Source organism: Phyllostomus hastatus, unplaced genomic scaffold (genome assembly GCF_019186645.2).
Source record: "Phyllostomus hastatus isolate PE091 unplaced genomic scaffold, TTU_PhHast_1.1 phas_contig_150, whole genome shotgun sequence".
Taxonomy (NCBI): Eukaryota; Metazoa; Chordata; class Mammalia; order Chiroptera; family Phyllostomidae; genus Phyllostomus; species Phyllostomus hastatus.
The window spans coordinates 27,360,851-27,387,610 of NW_025333611.1; the positions used below are offsets into that span (position 1 = coordinate 27,360,851).

The 26,760-nt window shown below is 41.2% G+C and overlaps 2 protein-coding genes and 1 pseudogene across 2 annotated transcripts; all 3 read right to left on the minus strand.

Moving 5' to 3' along the window:
• Window positions 1–200: 200 nt before the first annotated feature.
• LOC123812773 (protocadherin alpha-2-like) lies at window positions 201–2,633 on the minus strand. The gene has a single exon (XM_045829639.1). The coding sequence runs from the start codon at window positions 2,631–2,633 to the stop codon at window positions 201–203; it is 2,433 nt and encodes an 810-aa protein (XP_045685595.1).
• Window positions 2,634–9,281: 6,648 nt separating this feature from the next.
• On the minus strand, window positions 9,282–11,711 carry LOC123808730 (protocadherin alpha-1-like). Its single transcript, XM_045823540.1, has one exon. The coding sequence runs from the start codon at window positions 11,709–11,711 to the stop codon at window positions 9,282–9,284; it is 2,430 nt and encodes an 809-aa protein (XP_045679496.1).
• An 8,524-nt stretch (window positions 11,712–20,235) lies between these two features.
• Window positions 20,236–20,890, minus strand: LOC123813209 (annotated as a pseudogene).
• Window positions 20,891–26,760: the final 5,870 nt, after the last annotated feature.

Genomic DNA, 26,760 nt, shown 5'->3' on the forward strand with positions numbered 1-26,760 from the left:
AAAGCTTCTTTTATTCATGGATAGATTTAATGATGGAAAAGCCAAATGTAAAAATAACAAAACCATTTAAGTAAATTGTATTCAATGCAAAAAAAATCATCTCTAGTCCATTCTACGGGTTGCACAGTAGGATAACGGTATAAATGAAAGGTGGGGCTTTGCGTCAAAATAATTAATAGACTCATAAAGAATTAAGGAAACTACTGTTTTAGAATTGACAGGAAAAAGTTAAGACTCACCTTTCCTAAGTGTTCTGATTCTGAAGGTTGTTGCCTTTCTTCTGCGGAGCTTGGACCTTGAGGTAGGCTGGGGCTGAAGGCCATGAGGTCGGTCTTGGGCGGGCCCTCCCCAGAGCACACCCTCTGCCGCCTCTGCTGCGAGTACGACCAGCTCCCCACCGCGCTGGAGCACACCAGCACCGGCTTCCCCGGCGCGCACCCGCCCTCGGTGGGCGGCGCCGAGCACCGCAGCGCGGTGTACAGCAGCAGCGTGAGCACCAACAGGCTGGACACCGCGCAGATGGCGATAATCAGGTACACGTTCACATCCACTAGTGACGTCTCCACGACCCCAGCGCCAGAAGATGACCGCGACAAGGTCTTCGGCACCTGGCCATTGTCCACCAGAGACAGCAGCACTGTGGCCGTGGCCGACAGCGCTGGCTCCCCGTGGTCCTTCACCAGCACCAATAGGCGCTGGCGTGGAGCGTCCTCCTCATCCAAGGCACGCGTCATGCTGATCTCGCCCGTGTACAGCCCCACCCGGAACAGGCTGCGTGCACCACCCGCCGCCGGCTGCAGCTCATAAGACAGCCACGCGTTGTAGCCAGAGTCCGCGTCCACCGCGCGCACCTTCGCCACCACATGGCCCGCGACCACAGACCGCGACACCAGCTGGCTCACAGCGCCGCCGCCCGCTCTGCCCGCCCCAGGCGGCAGCAGCGCGGGCGCGTTGTCGTTCTCGTCCAGCACGAACACCTGCAGCGTCACGTTGCTGCCCAGAGGAGGCACGCCCGCGTCGCGCGCGCTCACCTGGAACTGCAGCAGCTCCAGCTCCTCGTGGTCCAGAGGCTGCAGCGCGAACACCTTGCCGCTCTCCGCGTGCACAGACACGTAGCTCGACAGCGCGCGCTCGCCCACCCGCCGCTCCACCAGCGAGTAGGACACCAGCGCGTTCTCCTGCGCGTCCAAGTCCCGCGCGGACACCGTGAAGATGTGGCAGCCGGGCGGGTTGTTCTCCTTCACGAACACCGTGTACTCGGGCTGCGCGAACGTGGGCGCGTTGTCGTTCACGTCTGCCACCTCCACGGACACGCTGGCGGTGGCCGACAGCGAGGGCGAGCCCCCGTCCCTCGCGGTCACTACTACAGCGTAGTCCGCCACGCTCTCGCGGTCCAGGGCGCTGTCCAGCACCAGTGAATAGTAGTTCTTGAAAGTGGACACCAGCTTGAAGGGGACGTGGGGTGACAGTGAGCAGGTCACCTGCCCGTTGGCACCGGAGTCGCGGTCCGACACCATGATGAGGGCTATTACGGTGCCCAGCGCAGCGTCCTCTCGGATCGGAAGTGAAAGAGATGTTATTGAGACTTCTGGTGTGTTATCATTGATGTCCACAATTTTTACTGAAATTTTGCAGTGCCCAGTCATTGACGGAGTTCCATTGTCATATGCCAGGACTTGAATCTCGTAGGATTTTGTTTCTTCATAATCTAATTGTCCCTTAGTTCTAATTTCCCCTGTGCTGGAGTCTATTCTGAACTTGGTCTTTATAGTGGAGGGCGCATCACTGCTAAATGAATACACAATCTCGCTGTTTGACCCTTCATCGGCATCAGAAGAATTTAGTTTAATCACTAACGTTCCATTTGCGATGTTCTCTAACAATTGTACTTTGTAAACTGATTGGTCAAAAGTCGGTTCATTGTCATTCACGTCCAATACCTTAATAAGCAATTGAACCGTGCCTGTAAGCTCAGGTTTGCCGCCATCAGTAGCCACTAATAATAAATTAACCGCGGCAGTTTCCTCTCTGTCCAGAGATTTCCTAAGAACAAGAGACAAAGACTGACTTAGCTCATCACTTGTCTGTACATCTAGAAAGAAAAACTCACTGGAGCTGAGCTTGTAGGAAAGAAGAGCGTTTACTCCGATATCTGCGTCAGTTGCTCCCTCTAGAGGAAACCGCGAGTCGAGCAGCCTGGATTCTGGGAAGCGGATGGTCTTTACCGCCATTGGAAATACCGGCGGGTTGTCGTTAATGTCCTTCACCTCCACCTCCACGTGGAAAACCTGCAGCGGCCGCTCCACCACCACCTCCAGGTGGATGCTACACTCCGCGCTCCGCCCGCACAGCTCCTCCCGGTCGATCCGAGAATTCACAAACAAGATGCCATTCTGCAGGTTTACCTCCAGAAGGTCCCCGCGGCCTTTGGACGCCACCCGGAACAGGCGCGGCACCAGCTCCGTCAGCTCCAGCCCCAGGTCCTGCGCGATGCGGCCCACGAAGGTGCCGTGTTTGGCCTCCTCGGGGACCGAGTAGTGGACCTGGCCGCTCCCGGTCTCCCAGGCAGCTAGGAACAGAAGCGAGAGCAGCAGACGCCCGACCTCTCGGTCCCTTCTCATAGAAGACACCATTACCAATCCTCAGTGAGTTGCTCAAATTAAAAAATCATGTTTTGCAAAATTTGAAAGGTTCTCTTCTAGTGCTGCTTCTCTTATTGTTCGGCTTCTCTGGAGTGACAATGGGGCTCTGGGTATTTTTCTTCCTAGACAACACTCTGTGGTGGACAGCGACATCATGTGGCCAAAATGTAGGCTCCGCTACTCATCCTGTAGATTTAAAACTAGACTGTTGTCTGATCTAAGTTTATTCATAATTTTGTCTTTGAAAAATAGCTATTTTAAAACGCTGGAATATATCATCTCCCTCTTTTCGTGTTGAAAACACATTAAATTTACCATATCAACCTTTTTAAATATACAGTTTAGTATACTCACATTGCTGTGAGACAGATCTCCAGAACTTTTCCCCTGCAAATCTGAAACTCTGTACTTATTAGACAACTCCAGCTTTTCCACCACACGCCCACCCATCGCTCTGGTTGTTGCTCCTGAGTTCAGCCCCTTTAGATGCCTCATATTAGTGGAATCATACAGTACTTGCCTGTGACTGGCTTAGTTCACTTAGCATAATGTCCTCAAGTTTCCCCGGTGTTGTAGCGTGTGACTGGATTTCCTTTAAGGCTAAATAATATTCTAATGTGTGTGTATATGCCACATTTTGCTTGTCTATTTATCCATCTACCCATGGACATTTCCATGGAAATGGAAATGCTGCTCAAGAGGTTTCCACCTCTTGACTATTGTGAGTAGCGCTGCTATGAACAGAGGTGTGAAACTCCACCTCTGAGACCCTGCTTTCTTTCGGCCACATTATCTCTTTCTATGTTTCAACTGTTCCTTCGAGTGAAGCACATAGAAATCAAGGGCACTTCAGTCAATTGAAAATACATTTGTATATTTTATTATTGTTTTTTTTGTGATTTAACTTTGTCTTCTAAACTGCAGATGTTTGAAAAGCTAGCAATTGGTTTCTTACTTGGATAATGTGATTTTAATTTAAGAATATTCCATTTTATACTACATTTGGATATTTGAATAATACAATTGATGCCTTTTAGTGTTAATTATTTGTGAATATCTTCTTTTATTAATTCTCAGCTGGCCCCTTAACATAAAAACAATATGAAAATAAGATAAAGATAACATAGGGATGAGATAAATAAATTTAGGGGTGGGTCAGTGTTCAAAATACACAGTAATCATTTTTAGTTAGTCTTAGGAAGTCATAAATTTTGTTTTTGGCAAAGAAGAAAACAAAATTAATTGCAAAATGTACAGTGTCCATAAAAGAAAATAAAAATCCTTGCTAAAGAAAAACTAGCTTTTCCTGGTGCTAAAAACCAATAGTAATTTCTCCCTTGAGTCTAATATCTTAAGGTATTTATCCACACCATATACAGAAGTATGTATTTATATTAAGATATTCTAACAATGAACTCCAAGTGAACTAACTTAATGAAGCAGAGTGTCATTTACTGTCTTATACTTGGAAATGGATAATTACTAGTTTCAGGAAGGACTGTGTATACATGCTTCAGTATCTCCCACTTAAGTTTATTTTCCTCTGCTGACCTTCTTCCTCAGGTAGGCTTTTCCCATGGGATGGCAAATGGCCAAAGTAGATTTTAGGCTGTGTATTTTTAGGTGACATTTATGACTCTCCACGGAAAGTGTCCTTTTCCTAATAGCCCAGGGGGAAAATCCCAAAATATCACTTCACTTGACCCAGTTTAGATGACATAGCTTTCCTGTGGTCAATACATGTAATTGTTCTCACTTGGCCAGAGATGGGTTGCTTACTCACTGCTGCAGCCAGGAGGTGAAGTAAGCCCTGCCTAAGTTGTGTGGACGGAACATGAGGAGGTTGTATTTGTGAAGTGAAGGCCATTGCAAGGCCTCATGTAGCCAAATCCTCCTGTATCTTAAACTGATGGCGCAGAGCTGCAGACTGGCCATTCCATACCCGTGTAGGTGCAGTGTGACCGCGTGTCTGAAATGCCCAGTAGTGCTGATATACTAAATCGGTGGCCTGCATACTGGCTACTCTTGACATATTCAGAAACTATACCTGGAATCTGGGTGTCAGCTCCAGGGAACTTGGCTTACTTGAGGCAATTTTTGTGATCCTATGAGGTGATTTTGCTGGATTTTCAGAATGACATGGCTGCGGCTATAGAGTATATTCTGCTGTTATTTGGAGTTTCTGAGGATCTAGCATATCTCTCTCCCTCCCTCAGAAAGAGAGAGTGCTATTGCCAGAAATCCAAGCATATTTCCCCCAACGGGGAAAGAAGACTGAGAAGCCATGCTCCGCAAATGCCACCAGCTTGACATCTCTTGGCACCTGTAGTGAGTTGGAGGAATAGCAGCCCCCAAAAGACATACCCACCCAGAACCTTGGCATGTGACCTTATCTGGAATAAAGGGAGTACAGACATAATTAAGGTAACTCTAACCCTAACACCATTCTAGATAAAGGTTGGCCATAAATCCTATAACAGGTGTCCTTATAAGAGGGGAAAAGAGAGAAGATACAGAGAGACACAGGAAAGAAATGTGACGGCCGAGGCAGAAACTAGAGTTATGTTGCCACAAGCCAAGGCATGCCAGGAACCACCAGAAACTGGAAGAGGCAAGGAAGAATTCTCCCCAGAGTCTCCAGAGGGAACACAGCCCTGACAACGAGCACCTTGACATTGGCCTTCTGGCCTGTGGAACTGAAAAAATAATAAATTTCTATTATTTTAAACCACCAAGTTTGTGGCAACTTGTTGTAGCAGCCCTCTGAAACTAATATGGTTTCCATTGCCAAAATTATATCCCTTGCACATATCAAAGCCACCTGTCAGTTCCCTAAGGTTTATGTGTCAGAGCATTTATTCTCGCAACAGCTGCACCCCAGTATTTCATAAAACTACAACAAAGCCCTAGAATGAAAACAAAAGAAAACAAGGGAAGGTATGCTAGATAAGACATAAAAAGAAGAGGTGCCTAAGATATTTTAAATTGTTTATTGTTTTTCTTTTTCTATAGAGTAAGAAAAAGAAATCACAGCACAATTATTTTTCCATGGAATCCAAGTTACGTAATCTGTTTAATGGTCAGATATCTTAGCAAAGAGGTGAATAATAATCTATCAGCTGTAATGCTCTCCTCCCAAAATTTATTCTGTTCACATTAGCTTAATGACAGTGGAACCACAGTGAACATGTTGCTATACGCTATCTCAATTTTCCCTCTAAAACAAACACAGTTTTTATTTCTGGCTCCTACAAAGTCTTCTTGGTTATGGAGACTGCCTGGGACAGCTTTCCTCCACGCGCTGGCTCAGCATCCCAAGCTGCCTTCCGATTATGGCATCTCAACATCAACCTGTGCTTTCATAACTGCCGCAGCAGCATAAGACAGCAGAAGAGGCTTGCACTGGCAATTACACACTTCTGCTTGGAAGTGAGACACATTCACATTTCATTGGTGAAAGAAAGCCACACCTCAAAGTAACAGGGAAGTGAAATCCTCCAGTGTTCCCAGAAAGAAGAGAACAAAAATACTGGTATCAAAATAAACAACTACTTCTCATTCTTATTTGTCTTCTTGACTGACCACAAGTCTCAAAAGTGCCTGAAGTGGTACCTTACTTTCTAATTACTTAGTGTTATACCAGAAAATAGAACTAGAATCCTAATCCTGGGAGGGAAGGTTTTTTTTTTTAAAGAAGAAACATACCAAGAATTAGTGTTCTCAAGTGTTCTGTCTTGTATTTTAGGTGATGTAAAAGTAAGATTTCTCTACTATTGGAATTACGTTCATATCATCATACCAAGGTAACTTGAAAATAAAGTTATAATTCTTAAAATCATAGTCATGAAACAAAAGCTAATTACTGAAATTGAATAATTGAAAGATAATGTATGTGGTTAACAAGATTTTACAAAAGCAAGCTTTTGTTTTCCTTGGTGTCTTTGAAAGTTGGAACCTCCACAGAAGTGTGAGAGTAACACCGTTACTCTCGGTATGTTCAGCACAGTGATCATGGCCTAGTGTTTTCAGATAGACAACAAAAATATGAAGCTACTAACTTTAATGGATAATTAATATTAAGTAAAATTAAACCAGTGGTATAACAATGATTATAATCTGGTAAAAGATCTCATCATATAAAACTTCCTCTTCTGAGGATATGACCATTTTTAAGTCAATAAATTTCCTAAATGAGTGACTAATTTGAATTGTAAACATACCATGAAGTAAGATCTAAAGAGTAAGTTTGGCCATGAGTCTATATTATTCTATGCCTTTATTAATACTAAAATACACAATGAATAACACATTACTCATAGGAAAGAGCAGTTGAAAAGTTAGAAAATAAAGCAACTGGTTCATCTTAATAAAGAGGAGAGGAATTGACATACCTTTCCTGAAATAAATCTTATAAAGAAAGACAAAACTATTGAAAATTGTGTTACCCTGGCCAGGTGGCTCAGCTGAATGGACAGTCATCTCACACACCAACAGTTTGTGGGTTCGGTTTCTGGTCAGGGCACGTGCCTAAGTTACAGTTTCATTCCCTGATCAGGCACCTACCTAAGCGGGGTGCCTACAGTATGTAATGGATCATTGTTTCTCCTTCACATAGCTGTTTCTCTCTTTTCCTTCCCCTCTCTAAAACCAACAAAAAAACCTATCCTCAGGTGAGAATTTTTTACAAAAAGAATTTAAACAAGACAAATTTGTGTTAACTACCCAAAGATTCTGAATGAGACAACAATATTAACTGCCAATGGGAAATCTACTCATATTTCTTTATATTAAAATAAATACTAAGTAACAATATCACTCCACGATAATCTTTTTCTCCATTCCAGAATTACCTTTTCATTTAAAAAAAATCTCCTTTTCAAAGCCACATCTTTTGTTTCAATGATCACTCACTAACATTCACCTTCAAGTCTACACCTTCAACCAGCCCAACAGCAAGCCCGACACAGACAGAATTGTTCAGCTGTTCTTAGATCCGTCAGTCATCAATCTAAAATTTCTTTTAAGTCAGTGATCGCAATATATTTGTGCAAAGGCACGCCTAAATGTCTTCAGGCTGCCCTGGCCAGGTAGCTTTGCTGATTAGAGCATCGTCCTGATGCACCAAGATTTGGGAGTCCATCCCCAGTCAGGGCACAGTCAAGAAGCAACCAGTGAGTGCTGGTTGAGTGGAACTACAAATCAGTGTTCCACGGCCTCTTTCTCTCTCTCTCTCTCTCTCCCCTCTCCCTCCTCCCCCACTCCCTCCTTCCTTCCTCTTTCTCTAAAGTTAATTTTCAAAAAAATTAAAAGGCTATTGGTATTCTTCAAATGATGCTCAGTTCCATTAACAATCTTATTGTTACCTCTCAGTGGAGTATTGTTAGATAACTCCTCACCTATACAAGTTCTTGAAGAAACAACATGTGCCATTTTAGCTTCAAATGCCAGCCTCTGGCTCTGTAGAAGAAAATATATGTTTACTTTTGCCATACTATTTATGATTTTTAGTTTGGCCTCAAAATATAGTTTCCTCTATCTATCTCAATGGTTCCATCATTTTCATTTCTCTTTCCAGGACATTTCCCCCTGTTTGATTATATTTTTCTTTAGCTGAGACAATGAGAATTACACATATAGTTTCTGTGTACTATTCACACATACAGGAAAAACCTTCATCTTCTTTGTTTCTAAGAAAACTTGTTAATAATAACAGCATTTTATTGCTGTATTTTTTTTAAAGTCATGAATAGAAGAAGATCTTTCTTTGTAAACACCTTGTTTGTACAAGGAAAATGGGAAAAGCAACATTACACCAAATCTAAGTCTTTTCATAACCCAGTTATTATTTTAAGTAATAGATTTAAAATTATCATTTTAAGTACGGTGTGGTCCGCCGGAAGCGACCTTGCCCTCGCTGTTCCGCTGGGGCTGTGTCCCAGGCTCCGTGCAGGGCGTCCCCGTGGCTTGTGGGACGGGTCCCTGCGTGCACACCGAACTCCGCAGAGGAAACCTGCAGCATGGCCGTTAGCGAAGGCAGCTATGGGGACATAGTGATATGAGTGGGCGAGAGAAGTTGATTTTTGTCCAGGGCTGACGTTTCACTACAAGATCGAGGTACTAAATAAACCTGAAAATGTCACTGTACTTAGTTATGTTGAGATCCTGCGTTAATAATCAAGACTACTTAGTATTCCAGTATTTTTTAAAAGCAGGGTAGTTTCGTAAATAATATGACAATCTGTCCCTACATTTTTTTTGTTTTGTTTTTTGTTTCCATGTTCCCTTCAAGATGCAGCTGCAAATAACAGAATATCTATATTAAATGATAAGATTTGTTTCTGCCCTGGCTGGTGTAGCTCAATGGATTGAGCACGGGCCTGTGAACCAAAGGGTCACCTGTTTGATTCCCAGTCGGGGCACATGCCTGGGTTGCGGGCCGGGTCCCCAGTTGGGGGCACTTGGGGGGCAACCACACACTGATGTTTCTCTCTTTCTCTTTCCCTTCCCCTCTCTCTAAAAAATAAATAACATCTTTTTTAAAAGATTTGTTTCAATTACTGTGAACACTTTGAATACATTTTAAAAAGTCAAATTAGATAAGGTGGTTATATAAGTTAAATTTTGTTTTGAAAAAAAAAGTTAAAGCCAAAACTTGAATGTTGGACTTACATTACCGGAAAGTTCCGAATTTGTTTCTGGATGTCCATTTCCTTCCGACATGTTCGGAACCGGAGGGAGGCTGGGGCTGAAGGCCATGAGGTCCGTCTTGGGCGGGGGCGGGCCCTCCCCAGAGCACACCCTCTGCCGCCTCTGCTGCGAGTACGACCAGCTCCCCACCGCGCTGGAGCACACCAGCACCGGCTTCCCGGGTCCACACGCGCCCTCGGTGGGCGGCGCCGAGCACCGCAGCGCCGTGTACAGCAGCAGCGTGAGCACCAACAGGCTGGACACCGCGCAAATGGCAACGATTAAGTACACGTTCACGTCCACCAGGGCGGTCTCCGCGATCACGGTCCCTGCAGATGCTCTCAAAGAGGTCTTTGGCGCCTGGTTGCTCTCCACCAGAGACAGCAGCACCGTGGCCGTGGCCGCCAGCGCTGGCTCCCCGTGGTCCTTCACCAGCACCAATAAGCGCTGCCGCGGATCGTCCATCTCGTCCAGGGTGCGTGTCGTGCTGATTTCGCCCGTGTACAGCCCCACGCGGAACGGACTGCGCGCACTACCCGCCGCCGGCTGCAGCTGATAAGACAACCACGCGTTGTAGCCAGAGTCCGCGTCCACCGCGCGCACCTTCGCCACCACATGGCCCGCGCCCACAGACCGAGACACCAGCTGGCTCACAGCACTGCCCCCGCCGCCCGCCCCAGGCGGCAGCAGCGCGGGCGCGTTGTCGTTCTCGTCCAGCACGAACACCTGCAGCGTCACGTTGCTGCCCAGAGGCGGCACGCCCGCGTCGCGCGCGCTCACCTGGAACTGCAGCAGCTCCAGCTCCTCGTGGTCCAGAGGCTGCAGCGCGAACACCTTGCCGCTCTCCGCGTGCACAGACACGAAGCTCGACAGCGCACGCTCGCCCACCCGCCGCTCCACCAGCGAGTAGGACACCAGCGCGTTCTCCTGCGCGTCCAAGTCCCGCGCGGACACCGTGAAGATGTGGCAGCCGGGCGGGTTGTTCTCCTTCACGAACACCGTGTACTCGGGCTGCGCGAACGTGGGCGCGTTGTCGTTCACGTCGGCCACTTCCACGGACACGCTGGCGGTGGCGGACAGCGAGGGCGAGCCCCCGTCCCTCGCGGTCACTACTACAGCGTAGTCCGCCACGCTCTCGCGGTCCAGGGAGCTGTCCAGCACCAGTGAATAGTAGTTCTTGAAGGTGGACACCAGCTTGAAGGGAACATCGGGCGTCAGGGTGCAGGTCACCTGCCCGTTGACGCTGGAGTCGCGGTCGGACACGGAAATGAAGGCGATGACGGTGCCGAGCGGAGCGTCCTCCCTGACCGGCAAGGACAAGGACGTGACCGCCAGTTCCGGAGCATTATCGTTTACATCCAGCACTTTCACTAAAACCTTGCAGTGGTTTGACATCGGGGGACTTCCTTTATCAACTGCTTTTACCTGAATTTCGTAAGATTTTGTTTTTTCATAATCCAGCCGACCAATTAGCCTAATTTCTCCTGAGTTGGAATCAATTTTGAAGTTCTTTCTAATGTTAAGAGGAACATCACTGCCAAATAGAAAGACAATTTCTCCATTCACACCTTCGTCAGCGTCTGAGGCATTTAACGTGGTCACTGGCGTTCCGTCTGCTGCAGTTTCTAGCAAGTGCACTCTGTGCACGGCCTGGGCAAACAGCGGGGCGTTGTCGTTAACGTCGAGCACCGTGATCAGCAGCTGGACTGTACCTTCCAGTTCAGGTTTGCCCCCATCAGTGGCTGTCAATAGTAAAAGAAGTTCTGGTGTTTCTTCTCTATCCAAAGATTTCCTCAATTTGAGTGAAAGTGACTTACTCAGTTCATCATTAGCCTGTATATCCAAAGAGAAATAATCGCTGGGGCTGAGAGTGTATGTTAGAAGAGCATTTGTGCCAATGTCTGCGTCAGCAGCGCCCTCTACCGGGAAACGCGAATCCAGCAGTCTATTTTCAGGAATAAATAACCTTTGTTCTCTCTCTCTGAAGACTGGAGGATTGTCGTTAATGTCCTTCACCTCCACCTCCACGTGGAAAACCTGCGGCGGCCGCTCCACCACCACCTCCAGGTGGATGCTGCACTCCGCGCTCTGCCCGCACAGCTCCTCGCGGTCGATCCGAGAATTCACAAACAAGATGCCATTCTGCAGGTTTACCTCCAGAAGGTCCCCGCGGACTTTGGACGCCACCCGGAACAGGCGCGGCACCAGCTCCGCCAGCTCCAGCCCCAGGTCCTGCGCGATGCGGCCCACGAAGGTGCCGTGTTTGGCCTCCTCGGGGACCGAGTAGTGGACCTGGCCGCTCCCCGGCTTCCAGGCTGCAAGGAGCAGAAGAGAAAGCAGCAGGCACCGGGCTCCCTTGTCACTTAGCCTGGGATACAGCATCGCAAAAGCACTCACTACACCTTTCGTACCTCTCTCACCTTACGTCAAAATCATGCCTTTTTACTTCATATTTTTAATAATTTACCTCCTTAACGTTTTTGTCTTCTCTCAGGCGGTGACAAAATGGAGCTTCCTCCTTAAGTTTTGACGGACAGCACATTTCCATTGACAAGACTTTGTGGTATACAGCGACATCATGTGGCTGATGGTGTTAGACTTCATTGATTTCCAAAATAGCCTCATATTCATTTGCAATTTGGTCAAGGCAATCATTTTCAATTTTTATGTCCTTTTAAAGTCCCAGACATTTCAAATGTCACTTGAGAGTATGTAATTCAATATTTTCTTTTGGGTGTTTTCACAAAAATATTACAGTTGGGTTTGGGAAAAACAATTTGCAATAAATAACTACATCTTTTTATTTAACACAGCCTTTAGCTCATTTATTTTTATTATTAAACACTTATAACTGAACACTGGAGTTTTAAAATAGGCCACTTAGGCCACTAAAATTCACCTTGTCCTAGTATAGTTTAGGTGTTTATTTTTAAAATTATAATCATTATCAAGTACTTATATATGAAATATGTAGAAATTTTTGAAGAAACATATTTAAGATTCTTTCAATGTTGTATAAAAACAGAACCATTTTTTGATACTTTAAATCTTAGAATGACGACATTTGGAACATTTCTATTTGTTACTTGTTATGTAACATCTAATTGCTCAACTTAAAACTTTGACCTCCAAAAATCATTATGCCAACTCAAACTCGTGTCCATTGGATCTTCATTCCTAGAACCAATTTTAAGTAAATGACATAACTTTTTCCTTTTTTTCTTAAGCTAAAATATTGTCATACTTCAGTTAAAATAATATGAATATTGAATTAACATCATTCATATATCTGAAGATTTGAAAATAATCCATCATCAACATTTTAAATGTAAATCTAATGTAATTAGATTTTCAGAAAGAAACTACTTGAAAAAAATTAGTAAACTTCTTTTTCAACTTCAGTTCAATTTATAATAATAACACCATACCTACATCAAAATTTTGAGTATGTGGTTGTAAATTATCACTAATTAATTTTTAAAAGAATGTCCTTAGCATATCTACTTAAAGTATAATGGATTTTAAGGATATTAATATTTATAAGGATTAATCTATTATGTATTTTTAATCAGAAAGCCCAAATCATTGTTTAAACTGATAATTAATATATGGATGAAACATGATGCTTCTTTTAAGGTTTATTTTTAAAAGATTTTATTTACTTATTTTTAGAGAGAGGGGAAGGGAGGGAGAAAGACAGGGAGAGCAGCATGAGTGTGTGGTTACCTCTCACAACCCCTCCACTGGAGGACCTGGCCCACAACCCAGGCATCTGCCCTAACTGGGAATCAAACCAGCAACCCTTTGGTTCACAGGCCCACACTCAATCCACTGAGCTACACCAGCTGGGGTATTTTAAGGTTTATTTTATTCTCACTTAAGACAGAGGGGAAGGGAGAGAAAAACATCTACTAGTTACCTTCCACATGTACCCTGCCTGGGACCAAACTGACAACCGAGGCATTTGCTTCACCTGGAATTGAACCTGCAACCTTTCTGTTATGGGACCATGTTCCAAACAACTGAGCCACTCCCTGAGCCAGGGTACATGATGCCATTTTATTTTTTTTAAATAAGCATATAATATCAATAGTTCAGTGTAACCATTACTTTATTACAAAAGGTACAGCAATATAAGATACATCAATATTCTCTTACTCTCAAAATGAAGCAACTTCAGAATTTGGAACTTTTCTAAATATCAGTAAATTTAAACAATATTATCAATACTTGAATGCACAAGGTACTTTTAATGTATTATAAATATTCTTGGAATACATTTTATTACTATTAAGAAAACAGAATAAATGCTAACCACAATCCACTGGCATTCAAATATTTTAAACATAATACTATTGAATTACATATACTTAATTTTCCAGGTAAAAGCTTTATTTACCTTTTAAAATATACCTAACATAGCTAAAAATTATGTAATTATTATGCATTAATACTGAGAACTACAATATCTTTATAATTTCAACCACAAACCATATTATAATGTTTCATCCCCTTTCTTTCAATTAAAAATGTTCTATTTGAACCCATTATCAATATTAGAAAAATGTAATTAACAATAGTCAGATAACACTTAATTGAAACAAAACAATACTTAATCATGGACTTTATTATCATGGCAATGATCATGAAAATAAAAGACTATACAATACTATCTTCAAGAAAAAAAACAAGTGAGAGCATAAATGCTTTGAAAAAAGTACTATCAGACAGAGCTATTTAAAAAGTAGTATTTGTATAGTATTAAAATTAAACTGGTATAACCCCAAATTGGAGATCTATTACCTTAAGGTATTAAATGCAATCTTCCTGTTAACTACAAAGAAAAAAGTTATAGAATCTGAATAGACTTATAACCATTAAGGAGATTGAGTCAGCAATTTTTAAAATCTGACAAAAAGAAGCCCTTGACCCAGTGGCTTTACTAGTGACTTCTACCAAACATTTAAAGAAGAAAATAATACCAATCTATCTCAAACTCTTTCAAAAATTGAAAAGGAGGGAACACTTCTAACTCACCCTCTGAGGTCAGCATTACCCTGATACCCAAGCCAAACAAAGACACTACAATAAAATAAAGCTACAGATCAATATTCCTTATGAAGATTGATGCTAACCCCCCCAAATGTTTAAAAACAGGGTTCAGCAGCATGTTAAAATGATTATACACCATGAGCAAGTGGGATTTATTCCTGGAATGCAAGGATGTCTCAACACAAGCAAATAAATGTAACAGAATGAAGAAAAAATCCACATGATTATATTAACAGATGCACAAAAAGCATTTCATAAAATTCATCATTCTTTCATTTAAAAAAAGCACTCAAAATCCTAGGAATAGAAGGAAACTACCCCAACATAATAAAAGGCAGTCTATGAAAAACCCAAAGTGAACGTCATCCTCAGTAGTGAAAGACTGAAAGCTTTTCCTCTCTCAGGATCAAGAAAAGAATGCTTATTTTTACCTCTTCTATTTTACATAGTAGTGGAAGTTCTAGACAGAGCAATTAGTCAAGAAAAATGAATAAAAGGCATTCAAATTGGTTAGAAACAAGTAAAATGATCTCTGTTCACAGGTGATATGATCTTTATTATAGAAAGCCCTAATGATTACACAAAAAAGTTTAAATTAATATACTCAACAAAGTATCAGGAAATAAAGTCAGTACACACAAAAATCAGTTGCATTATTATACACTAAGAATGAACAATCTGAAAGAAAATTAAGAAAGCAATTCCATTTAGAATATCATAAAATACTCAGAAATTACCTGAGGTGAAGATCAGTATAATGAAAAATACAAAATTATTTCTGAAAGAAATTAAAGAACACAAAAATTAATGGAAAAATATTTTGTGATCATGGGTTGGAAGACTGATTATTGTTATAATGTCAATAATACCCAAACCGATCTATAGATTTAATGTAATCCTTATCAAATTCCCAATAATTTTTTTGCATAGATAGAAAAACTCACTCTAAAATCCTTATGAAATCTCAAGGGACTCAAGTAGCCAAACTAATCCTGAAAAAGAACAAAACTGGCAGATTCACATTCATAATTTTGAAACTTACTGCAAAGCTACAGTAATCAAAGCTGTGATGCTGGCATAAGCAGAAACACATAACCCCAACCAGGTGGCTCTGTTGGTTGGAATGTCATCTCATACACCAAAAAGTTGTGGGTTCGATCCCCAGTCAGGGTGTATATGGGAGGCAACCAATCAATGTTTCTTTCTCATATCTTTCTCTCACACACACATCTCTCTCTCATATCTTTCTCTCTCTCTGCCCCTCCCCACTTCCTCTCTCTTTAAAGTCAACAAAAATATCTGTGCCCTGGCTAGTGTAGCTCAGTGGGTTGGGCCTGGTCCTGCAAACCAAACGGTAGGCCGTTCCATTCCTAGTCAAGGCACTAGCGTGAGTTGTGGGCTGCTGATTGGGAGTGCAGGAGAGAAAGTCAATTGATGCTTCTCTTCATCTCTTTCTTATTCCCTTCCCCTCTCTCTAAAAATAAATAAATGACATTTTAAAAAACAAACAAGGCCTTGATGAGGATTTTTTAAAAGACATATAGACCAATGGAATTAAATAGAAGGTCCAGAAATAAATCTTCATGTATATAGTCAGATAAGACCACTCAATGGGAGGAAAGATAGTCTTTTCAACAAATGGTGCTAGAAAAACAGGATATCTGCATAGAAAAGAATGAAGTCGTATCTACCATTATTAATGACACATATAAAAATTAACTCAAAAGGGATTCATGACCTAAGTATAAGACCTAAAATGGTAAAAAAAAAAATGGAAGAAAACATAGGACAAAAGTTTCATGATGTTGGGTTTGGCAATGAGTTTTTTAATATAATACCAAAGGCACAGGCAACAAAAGAGAAAAGTTAGACAAATTAGACTTCATAAAAATTAAAATTTTCCCATGAAAAGAAAGTATCAAGGACTTCCAGTATCCAGTTCCAAGCGCAAGGAGCTTGGAAATAACCAGCTCCATCCTAACAACAACTATAAAGCTGAACAGACTGAAGAATCAGGAACTCTTCTTGGATGTGTAAGAGAGAGGAGGACACAGGGAAAAGCACTGTCCCCAATATTTGGGATGCAGATTGGGAAATAAGGAAGTCACAGATTACTGGTGCAGAGATTCAAGAGCAGAAGCCGCTGTGGAACCAGTGCAACAGTAGTACAATGTGAACTGTAATTTACAAGTTGCTGGAGGCTAAGGGTGGATAAGTCTGAGAATTGAAAACTCCATGTGGAAGCAGTCTTAGGCTTTTGAGATTTACCTCCAGGATCTTGACCAGATTCGCACAGTAAATATCAGAGAAAAATCTCTCCATGCTTCCACAGTAGGAGGGGGAAAGAAACCATTTTGAAATATCAAGAGGGCTCCATTTTTATTAACAAGGTCTTCACTTAGGGTAAACTAATTAATGAGAGACTAACCTGTTGAGTTATTATCAGAGCCTAACAGACCTGAAGGAAGGGAAATACCAAACTCAAGTATGCTCTGGTCTCTCATGAGGGAGATGGAAAATACCCAACTCCAGTGCATTCCAGCCATCTTGTCCTACCTAGTGGGAAAGAAAAACTGAGAAACACTTGTGAAATTTGCAGTCCATAAGCATAGGCTTTCTAAAAAACTGAGACTTGATCATAGGACTATAGAATGTTTTCCCTCTTCCCACACTTCTCCAAAAATGATGGAGAAATTAAAACATGCCAAGATAAACAAAAGTAAGGGAATGTATTACCACTTGACCTGCCCTAAAATAAATACTAAGAAAAGTCCTTCAAGTCAAAATCAAAGGATGCTAGCCCTGACTGGTGTGGCTCAGGGGATTGGGTGTTGTCTAGAAAAGCGAAAGATCCCTTGTTCAATTCCCAGTCAGGGCACATGCCTGGGTTGTGGGCCAGTCCCCAGTTGAGGGCATGTGAAAGACAACCAACTGATGTTTCTCTGGCACATCAATGTTTCTCTCCCTCTCTTTCTCTCTCTATAAAAAATAAATAAAAATAAAATCTTTTAAAAAATCAAAGGATGCTAAACAATAAATTTAAATGAAGATATAAAGATCTCCAGGGAAAGTTAACACATGAGCATATATAAAAGTCAATATTTTTGAGATTTTGGTTATAACTCCACTTTTTTGTTTTCTACATAATTTAAAAGACAAATACATAAACATAATTTAAATCTATGTTATTGGGTATGCAATGCATAAAAATGTAATATGTGACATCAAAACATAAAGAGCCCTGGATGATGTAACTCAGTAGATTGAGCACTGGCCTGAGAACTGGAATATTGCTACTTCAATTCCTAGTCAGGGCACATGCCTGGATTGTGGGCAAGGTCCCCAGTTAGGGGCATGAACAAGGCAACTGATCAATGTTTCTCTCACACATAAATGTTTCTCTCCCTCCCTTCCTGCCTCTCTAAAAATAAATAAATAAAACTTTAAAAAAATAAAGGAAGGGGAGAGGAAGGTGCATAGGAATAAACTTCTTGTATATAATTGAAGTTAATTTTGTTTTGATTAAAATGAGACTGTTACATCTTTAGGATGTTATATGCTCCCATAGTAATCACAAATATATTTATAGAAAAACACAGAAGGACATCAGATGGGAATCAATACATGTAACTACAAAAAAATCAGCTAAACATAAAAGAAGCTGGCAATGGAGTATATAAGAGACCCAAAAAAAGCTATAAGACATACATAAAACAAATAGCAAAATGACCAAAGTGAATACTTCCTTATCAGTATACCATTATTCTAAACGTAAATGGATTAATTCTCCATTTAAAAGGCAGAGATAGGCAGAATGGATTTTATTTTTTTATTTTTTAAACATATTTTATTGATTATGCTATTACAGTTCTCCCATTGCCCCCCTTCATTCCCCTCCACCCTGCACACCCTCTCCCACCCATCTTCCCTCCCTTTAGTTCATGTCCATGTGTCATACTTATGAGTTCTTTAGCTTCTACATTTCCCATACTATTCTTGCCCTCCCCCTGTCTATTTTCTTCCTACCATCTATGCTACTGATTCTCTGTACCTTTTTTCCCTCTCTCCTCCTCCTACTCCCCTGTTGACAACCCTCCATGTGATCTCCATTTCTGTGGTTCTGTTCCTGTTCTAGTTGTTTGCTCAGTTTCCTTTTCTTTTTGTTTTGGTGTGGTTGTTAATAATTGTGAGTTTGCTGTCATTTTACTATACATGTTTTTTATCTTCTTCTTCTTAGATAAGTCCCTTTAACATTTCATAACATAAGGGCTTGGTGATGATGAACTCCTCTAACTTGACCTTATCTGAGAAGCACTTTATCTGCCTTTCTATTCTAAATGAAAGCTTGGCTAGATAGAGCAATCTGGGAGGTAGGTCCTTGCCTTTCATCACTTGGAATACTTCTTTCCATCCCCTTCTTGCCTGCAAGGTCTCTTTTGAGAAATCAGCTGACAGTCTGATGGGAACTCCTTTGTAGGTAGGTTACTGTCTCCTTATCTCTTGCTGCTTCTAGGATTCTCTCCTTCATTTTTACCTTGGCTAATGTAATTATGATGTGCCTTGCTGTGTTCCTTCTTGGGTCCAACTTCTTTGGGACTCTATGAGCTTCCTGGACTTCCTGGAAGTCTATTTTCTTTGCCAGAATGGGGAAGTTCTCCTTTATTATTTGTTCAAATAACTTTTCCACTTGTTGCTCTTCCTCTTCCCCTTTTGGTACCCCTATAATTCAGATGTTGGAACATTTAAAGATGTCCTGGAGGTTCCTATGCCTCTCCTCATTTTTTGGAATTCTTATTTATTCATTCTCTTATGATTGTATGTTTTTTTCTTCCTTCTGGTCCACTCCATTGATGTGAGAACCAGCTTTCATTCCATCACTATTGGTTCCCTGTGCATTTTCCTTCATTTCACTTAGCATAGCCTTCATTTTTTCATCTAATTTGCAACCAAATTCAACCAATTCTGTGAGCATCCTGATCACCAGTGCTTTGAACTGTGCATCTGATAAGTCGGCTATCTCTCAGTCACTTAAAAGTACTGAATGTGGTGCTTTCAAATCTGTTTGAGCCATCTTTTTTTTTCCTTTGGTCTGGTTGCACCTGTTATGCATGAGGGGCAGACCCTTAGGTGTTCACCAGGGTGGGGCACCCCAGTTGCTGGGTTGTGACACTGTATGTGGGGGTGGGGTCTGAAAGGGAACAATGGCGCTTGCTCCGCTCTGTCGGACCTCAGTCTCTTCCACCCCTTCCCCTGAGCAAATTGGTCCCCTCTGGTGCCAATTCCCATGTGAATGGGCTTGTGCACCCCATGGGACTTTCAAGGACCTCTCCTGTGAGGCTGGAAGTCTCTCCCTGTGCCTCAACCCCCACAAGTGTTTTCAGTCAGTGTCTCAAGGCTCTATTTCCCAGAGCTGTTATCCTGGGTTGTGCGCAGTGCCTTGCTTCACAATCGCTGCCTCGCTGGGTCTGCCAGTTTCTACCCCTTGGCTGGGGTCTTTCAGCTGCCACTTGTGCACTCAGGGTCCACCTTCTGCGGTCTTGCATGCCCCAGATGCCTCACGCACACAGTCCCAATGCTCTCTGCTCTCTGCACTGCGACCAACAACCAGCGCCCAGCTCTGCCCAGCTACTGGTTTGGATGAATGGGTCTATTTTAACTTCTTGGTTGTCTGATTTCTATACAATTCAATTTTCTATCAATTCCAGTTGTTATTCTGTTTCTAAATTATTGTTGTCCCTATCTTGGTTGTGTGAGGAGGTACAGTGTGTCTACCTATGCCTCCATCTTGGCTGGGAGTCCAGATTTTTTTTTCAGGGTGTGTGAGAGGTAGCAGTATAGTTTATTAAGCTGTGCCTTAGTACAGGCACTGGGGCTTGCTCATATGCTCTTGATGTACAAAGCCCGGATGTCCTGCCAGTTCTTTTTTGAGTAGTGACACCAAGAAATTGACAGCTAAGTGGATGTGGCACACAAGTTCATCATCTGTTATCTTCACATGGCCTATAGCCACTGCCAGAGACAGCACCTTCTTCATCTAAAACTTGATTGAGGATTTGACTTCATCAGCTTTGGCCACCATGTTCTCATTGCGGGTCAACAAGGAAGGGAACTTGCCAGCTTTATTCAGACCTGGGCCCAGGATTCCTGGGATCTGCTTGACCCGAGACTCTGAGGCTAAAAAGACATCATACTTCTTGGCCAGCTTCCTGACCAGTTTCTTATTCTTGTTGAGTTTCTTCAGAGCTTCGATATCCACGTGAGGGATGTCCATGGCCTTGGTCTCATTGTAGTGCTGCTGGTCCCCCAGAACACACACAGAGAACTTAGGGAAGGGAGTGGATTTAAGCCTGATAGTGCCCAAGAAGCATTTGTCCTTCTCAGGGGTCATAGTTCTTCAAGATGATCTGCAGCTCCACCATCTCCAAAAACTTCCAGTACTTGTGCTGGTTCCTGTGCAGGACTTCCCACACCACCTCCTAGAGGGTGTTTCAGGAGAATTTGCTGCTCATGACTCCTTACACCACAAAAACTGGAAAAGAGTCATAATGAATTTTAAAATGATCTAATTCTATGCTGTCTATAGGAGACAAACTTTAGATTCAAAGCTATAAATAGGTTGAAAGTAAAGGATTAGAAAAAATATATCACACAAACAGTAAGCACACAAAAGCTGAAATGGCCATACTTATATCAGACAAAATAGACTTTAAAACAAAAATGTTACCAGAGCTAAAGAGTGATACTTTATATTGATTAAAGGATCACTACATCTTGAAATTATAAAACTTATAAACATATATCCACCTAACAAAAGAGTCCTGAAATACATGAAGCAAAGGTGGGCAGAATTAAGGGGGAAAATAATTCAATGATGAACAGAGGTGTCATACTCCATCATCAGTAGTGTATAATACAACTATGAAGAAGATCAACAAGGAAATAGAAGACTTGAACAACAGTCACACAAACTAACAGACTTCTACAGAGAACTCTATCCAGCAGTAGCAGAATACACAGTCTGCTCAAGTACACTTGACATGCATTCTCTGGGTTATAGGGATTGCTAGGCCATAAGGAAAACCTGAAAAAAATTAAGAGAATTAAACTCATAAAAAGGTGTTCCCTTTTATTGGAAATTAATAACAGAAATAAAATTGGGAAATGTGTGAAAATTAGACAATATGCTAATAAATAACCAATGAGTTAAAGAAGAAATCTAAAAAAAAAAATAGACTATAGTTTGGTATAAATTAAAATATAGAACAACATACCAAAACTTTTGTGATACAAGTGCTCACATGAAAATTTATAGCTGTAAATGGCTATATTCAAAAAAAGAATGATCTCAAATCAATAAACCAAACTTGCACATTAAGATACTAAAGGATTCCTAGCTGGTGTGGCTCAGTGGACTGAGCTTCAGCTTGTGAAGCAAAAGGTTGCCAGTTCAATTCCTAGTCAGGGCACAGGTTGCCTGGGTTGGAGGCCAGATTCCCATTTGCGGGGGTGTAGAGGCAACTGATCAATGTATCTCTCACACATTGCTGTTTCTCTCCCTCTCTTTCTCCTTCCTTTCCCTTCTCTCTAAAAGTAAATAAACAAAATCTTCTTTAAAAAGGCACTAAAGGAAAAAGGGAAGAAAACCAAACTAAACTCAAAGTAATCAGAAGAAATAATAAGAATTAGAGTGGATATTGATAAACTAGAGTATAAAGTAAATATTATGTCAAATGTTAGTTCTTTGAAAAGATAAATAAGGTTAACAAACCCTTATCTGGAATGGCAAAGAATAAATGAGAGAACAATCAAAGAGCTAAAATAAGAAATAAAAGGGGAGACATTAGTCATGTATTTTCTCTCTTATAGAAATTAAAAGAATGATAAGATTGTCTTATGAACAACTGTAGGCCAACAAATTACATAATGTAAATGAATTTTTTTTTAATTCCTGGAAAACACAAACTACCAAACTGTTTCAAGAAGAAATGTAAGTAGGTAAACATGGCTCACATCCTCACACAACCACAGCAAAAATTACAATTAGACTGCAAGACAAATATCCAGAATTGTCAGAAAATCAAGCTGTATGGAGATCTGACAACCAAGGTATTAAAATAGCTACATTCATCCATATGGGTAGCAGGGGCAGAGATGCATAGAAGTGAAGGGATGCTGAGAGGCACAGAGATGAGGAAGAACAGTCCCAAACCTACCTGTGGTAGATAAAAATTGGGAGGGATACATCAGGAGCAATGGATCCCAGGCCTCCACCACACCACCCAGCCCAGGGTTCAGTGCTAGGAAGATAAGTCCCCATAACTTCTGGCTGTAAAAACCAGTGGACATTGGGGCAACAGAAGAAACTTCAGACCTCTCAGGGATCTCCTCTTAAAAGGCCTGCAATGAACTTAGGGGTTACACAGACTCACTCCCACTTGCCTTCAGCACCAGGGCAACAGTTGGAAGGGCACCAGTGGCATACAGAGAGAAATTAAGGTGACTGGCATCAGAGCCTCCTCCTGGACAAAACTCCAGAGGCCAAGCAGCAGCATTGTCCCCTCTCTGAGTCCTCCCACACACAGAGACACAGAGCAGCAAAATGAGTAGTCCTGGCGATTCCTTAAGACTCCCATCCAAATTACCTGTGCACTTTTCTACAATAGGCTGCACTACTAAGATAGGGAGTTAAAGCAGCTCTACCTAATACATAAAAACAAACACAGGGAGGCTGCCAAATTGAACAGACAAAGAAATATGGCCCAAATGAAAGAAAAGAACAAAACTCCAGAAAAAGAATAAAATGGAGATAAGCAATCTATCAGATGCAGAGTTCAAAACACTGGTTATCCCTGGCTGGTGTGGCTCAGTGGATTGAGTGTCAGCCTACAAACTGAAAGGCCTCTGTTTTGATTATCAGTTAGGGCACATGCCTGAGTTACAGGCAGATCCCTAGCTGGGGCATGTGAGAGGCAACCAGTCAATGTTTCTCTCACACATCAGTGTTTCTCTCCTTCCTTCTCCCTCTCTAAAAATTAAAAAAAAAACCCACTGGTTATAAGGGTGCTCAAGGAACTCATTAGGTATTCCAACAGCATAAAAAAGACTCAGACAGAGGTTACCCTAAGTGAAATAATGAAAATTTTATGGGAAACGACAGTGGAGGGGATGAAACTGAGAATCAAATCAATGATTTGGAACATAAGGAAGAAAAAATCAATCAGAATGGCAGGAAGAAAAAAAGAATCCAAAAACATAAGGATAACCTAAGGAGACTCTGGGACAGATTCAAACGTACCAACATTTGAATTATAGGGACGCCAGAAGGAGAAGAGAAAGAGAAAGAAATTAAAAACTTATTTGAAAAACTAATAAAGGAAAACTTCCCTAATTTAGTGAATGAAATAGATATACATGTCCAGAAAGCACAGAGAGTCCCAAACAAGATGGACCCAAAAAGAACCAAACCAAGACACACCATAATCAAAATGCCAGTGGTTAAAGATAAAGAGAGAATCTTAAAAGCAGCAAGAAAAAAAACAGATAGTTACCTACAAAGGAGTTCTCATATGACTTTCAGCTGATTTCTCAAAAGAAACTTTGCTGGCAAGAAGTATTCAAAGTGATGAAAAGCAAGGACCTACATCCTAGATTATTCTATCCAGCAAAGCTATCATTTAAAATGGAAGGGCAAATAAAGTGCTTCCCAAACAAGGTAAAACTAATGGAATTATCATCACCAAGCCATTATTATATGAAATATTAAAGGGACTTATTTTTTTAAAAGATAAAAACTATGAACATTAAAATGGCAATAAATTCACAACTATTAACAATTGAATCTTAAAAACAAACTAAGCAAACAGGCAGAACAGAAACAGAATCATAAATATGGAGATGATGTGGAGGGTTATCAGTTGGAAGGGGGAAGAGCAAGAATGGGGGAAAAGGTGCAGGGATTAAGAAGTACAAATTGGTAGGTACCAAATAGACAGGGAGGTGTTAAAAACAGTATACAAAGTGGAGAAGCCAAAGAACTTATATGTATTACCCAAAGACTTGAACTAAGAGGGAAAGGATTGCTGGAAGGAATGGGGGGTACCAGGTGGAGGGTGGCAAAGGAGGAAATTGGAACAACTGTAATACCATAATCAACAATATATATATATATTTTTTTTAAGATTTTATTTATTTATTTTTAAATAGGGAAGGGAGAGAGATAGAGAGGGAGAGAGAGAAACATCAATGTGCGGTTGCTGGGGGTTATGGCCTGCAACCCAGGAATGTACCCTGGCTGGGAATTGAACCTGGGACACTTTGGTTCCCAGCCCGCACTCAATCCACTGAGCTATGCCAGCCAGGGCTAACAAAATATATTTTTTAAAGAAAAGGTAAAACTCTGAATATCCCTATAACAAGTGAAAAGACTGAAGTAGTAACAAAAACAACAAAAACTTCCCACAAGGTAAAGCCCTAGTCCACATAGTCATTTAAAGAAGAATTAATATCAGTTCCTCACAATCCCTTCCAAAGAACAGAAGAGGATAGAACACTTCCCATTTCATTCTATGAGGCCACTGAAATTTTTAAAAAATCATGAATCATGGCTACTGGTGAGTTATCCTGATAATACAAGGCTGTTTCATTATCTGAAAATCAATTAGTATAATATTCCATATCAATAAAAGAAAAAAATCACATGATCACCTTGGTAGACATTTTTTTCTTTTTGTTTTGGGATATGGTGTGAGTTTAAAAAAAGGCAAAGGATGCCCTGGCTGGATGACTCAGTTGGTTGGAATGTCAACCCATACATCAAAGGTCGTGGGTTCCATTCCCACACATGCCTAGGCTGTAGGTTCAATCCCCAGTGCATATGGGAGGCAATCAATTGATGTCCTTCTCTCTCACATTGATGTTTCTCTTTTTCTCCCTCTTTCTTTCTCTCTCCCCAGCCCCCTTTCCTTTTCCTCCTCTCTCTCTAAAATCAATAAGTATATCCTCCAGTGAGGATTTTTAAAAAAGGCAAAGGAGCAGCAAAGGTAAGGAATCAATGAGAATTGAACAAGGTCCTGGATGTGAAGGAGGGTTAATAAAAGAATAAAAGAGCCCCAGTTGGTGTGGCTCAGTGGATTGAGCAACAGCCTGCAAACTGAAAGGTCGCCAGTAGGATTCCCATTCAGGGCGCATGCCTGGGTTGTGGGCCAGGTCTCTAGTTGGGGGCATGTGAGAGTCAACCAACTGATGTATCTCTCACACACTGATGTTTCTCCCTCCCTTCCCTTCTCTCTAAAAGTTAATGAATAAAGTCTTTTAAAAAAGAATAAAAGAGATAGGGAAAGGAATGTAATGGGTTCTTTATGGATCTAAAAATGACATAGTTCTAAGTGTCTCATGTTTTTAATTTGCTTTACCTAAGGAATTATTTATGAAGGCAGTTTTAAGTCCAATTTCAAGTTGGAATACTCTTTCTGCCAATTAAAGAAAGCATGCCTTCAGGAAAGAGAAATATTATTTCCTTTTTGTTCTAAGGTAACTCAAAATGTATAATCTGAGTGGGAATGAAGGTGGGGGTAGAGGGATCAAGCCAAAAAGAAAAAGAACTCATGGACATGGATAACAGTGTGGTGATTGCAGGAGGGTAGGGTTGGGGAGGGGGTGGGTTGAGGTGAAAGAGGGTATAAGGGGGATAAATGGTAATAGAAAAATACAATAATAATAAAATATTTAAAAAATTAAAAATGTACAATCTAGTCCACATCAAATGTTCTCCAAAGTAACCACTGTAATTCCAAATTGTACCTGGTAAAATTGTGCCTAAGATATATGAGCTTAAATTAACATGCAGAATTTCTACATTCTCCAATTTTTTTCTAGGATAGATATTCTTATATTTTACAAATGAAAACATGAAAAATGAAGGCTTTCTTAGTTAATTAAATTATATTATAAATTCTCTTTTTCTCAGAAAGATATAAATGTTGCTTAAAGGTTTTTTTACATTCCTTAAATTTATTTTTACCAGAATTAATTATATAATAAAAATTAAGACCTCTAACATGAATAAAGGTCTTACTACATACCTTGCACTTATAGGATTTCTCCCTTGTATGAATTCTCCGAGATGAGTAACTTGCTAGCCACTACTTAAAGTCTCTCCACATATTTTATATAGTTTTCATCAATATGATTTCTTTTACATATCAGGAATGTCTTCTCTGACTAATGGATTTCTCATACTCTCCATATCCATTATAATGCACACCAGTATAAATTCATCAACATATATTAAGGTTTGAATTATATCTAAAAGCCTTCACATGTTCTTTGCATTCAAAAAGCTCCTTACCAAATGAGTACTCTATTCTCAAGTAACTTGTTG

What these genes read in the sequence shown, in the direction of transcription:
- LOC123812773 (XM_045829639.1), bottom strand. Translation starts at nt 2,633, where the DNA reads ATGGTGTCTTCTATGAGAAGGGACCGAGAGGTCGGGCGTCTGCTGCTC.
- LOC123808730 (XM_045823540.1), bottom strand. Translation starts at nt 11,711, where the DNA reads ATGCTGTATCCCAGGCTAAGTGACAAGGGAGCCCGGTGCCTGCTGCTT.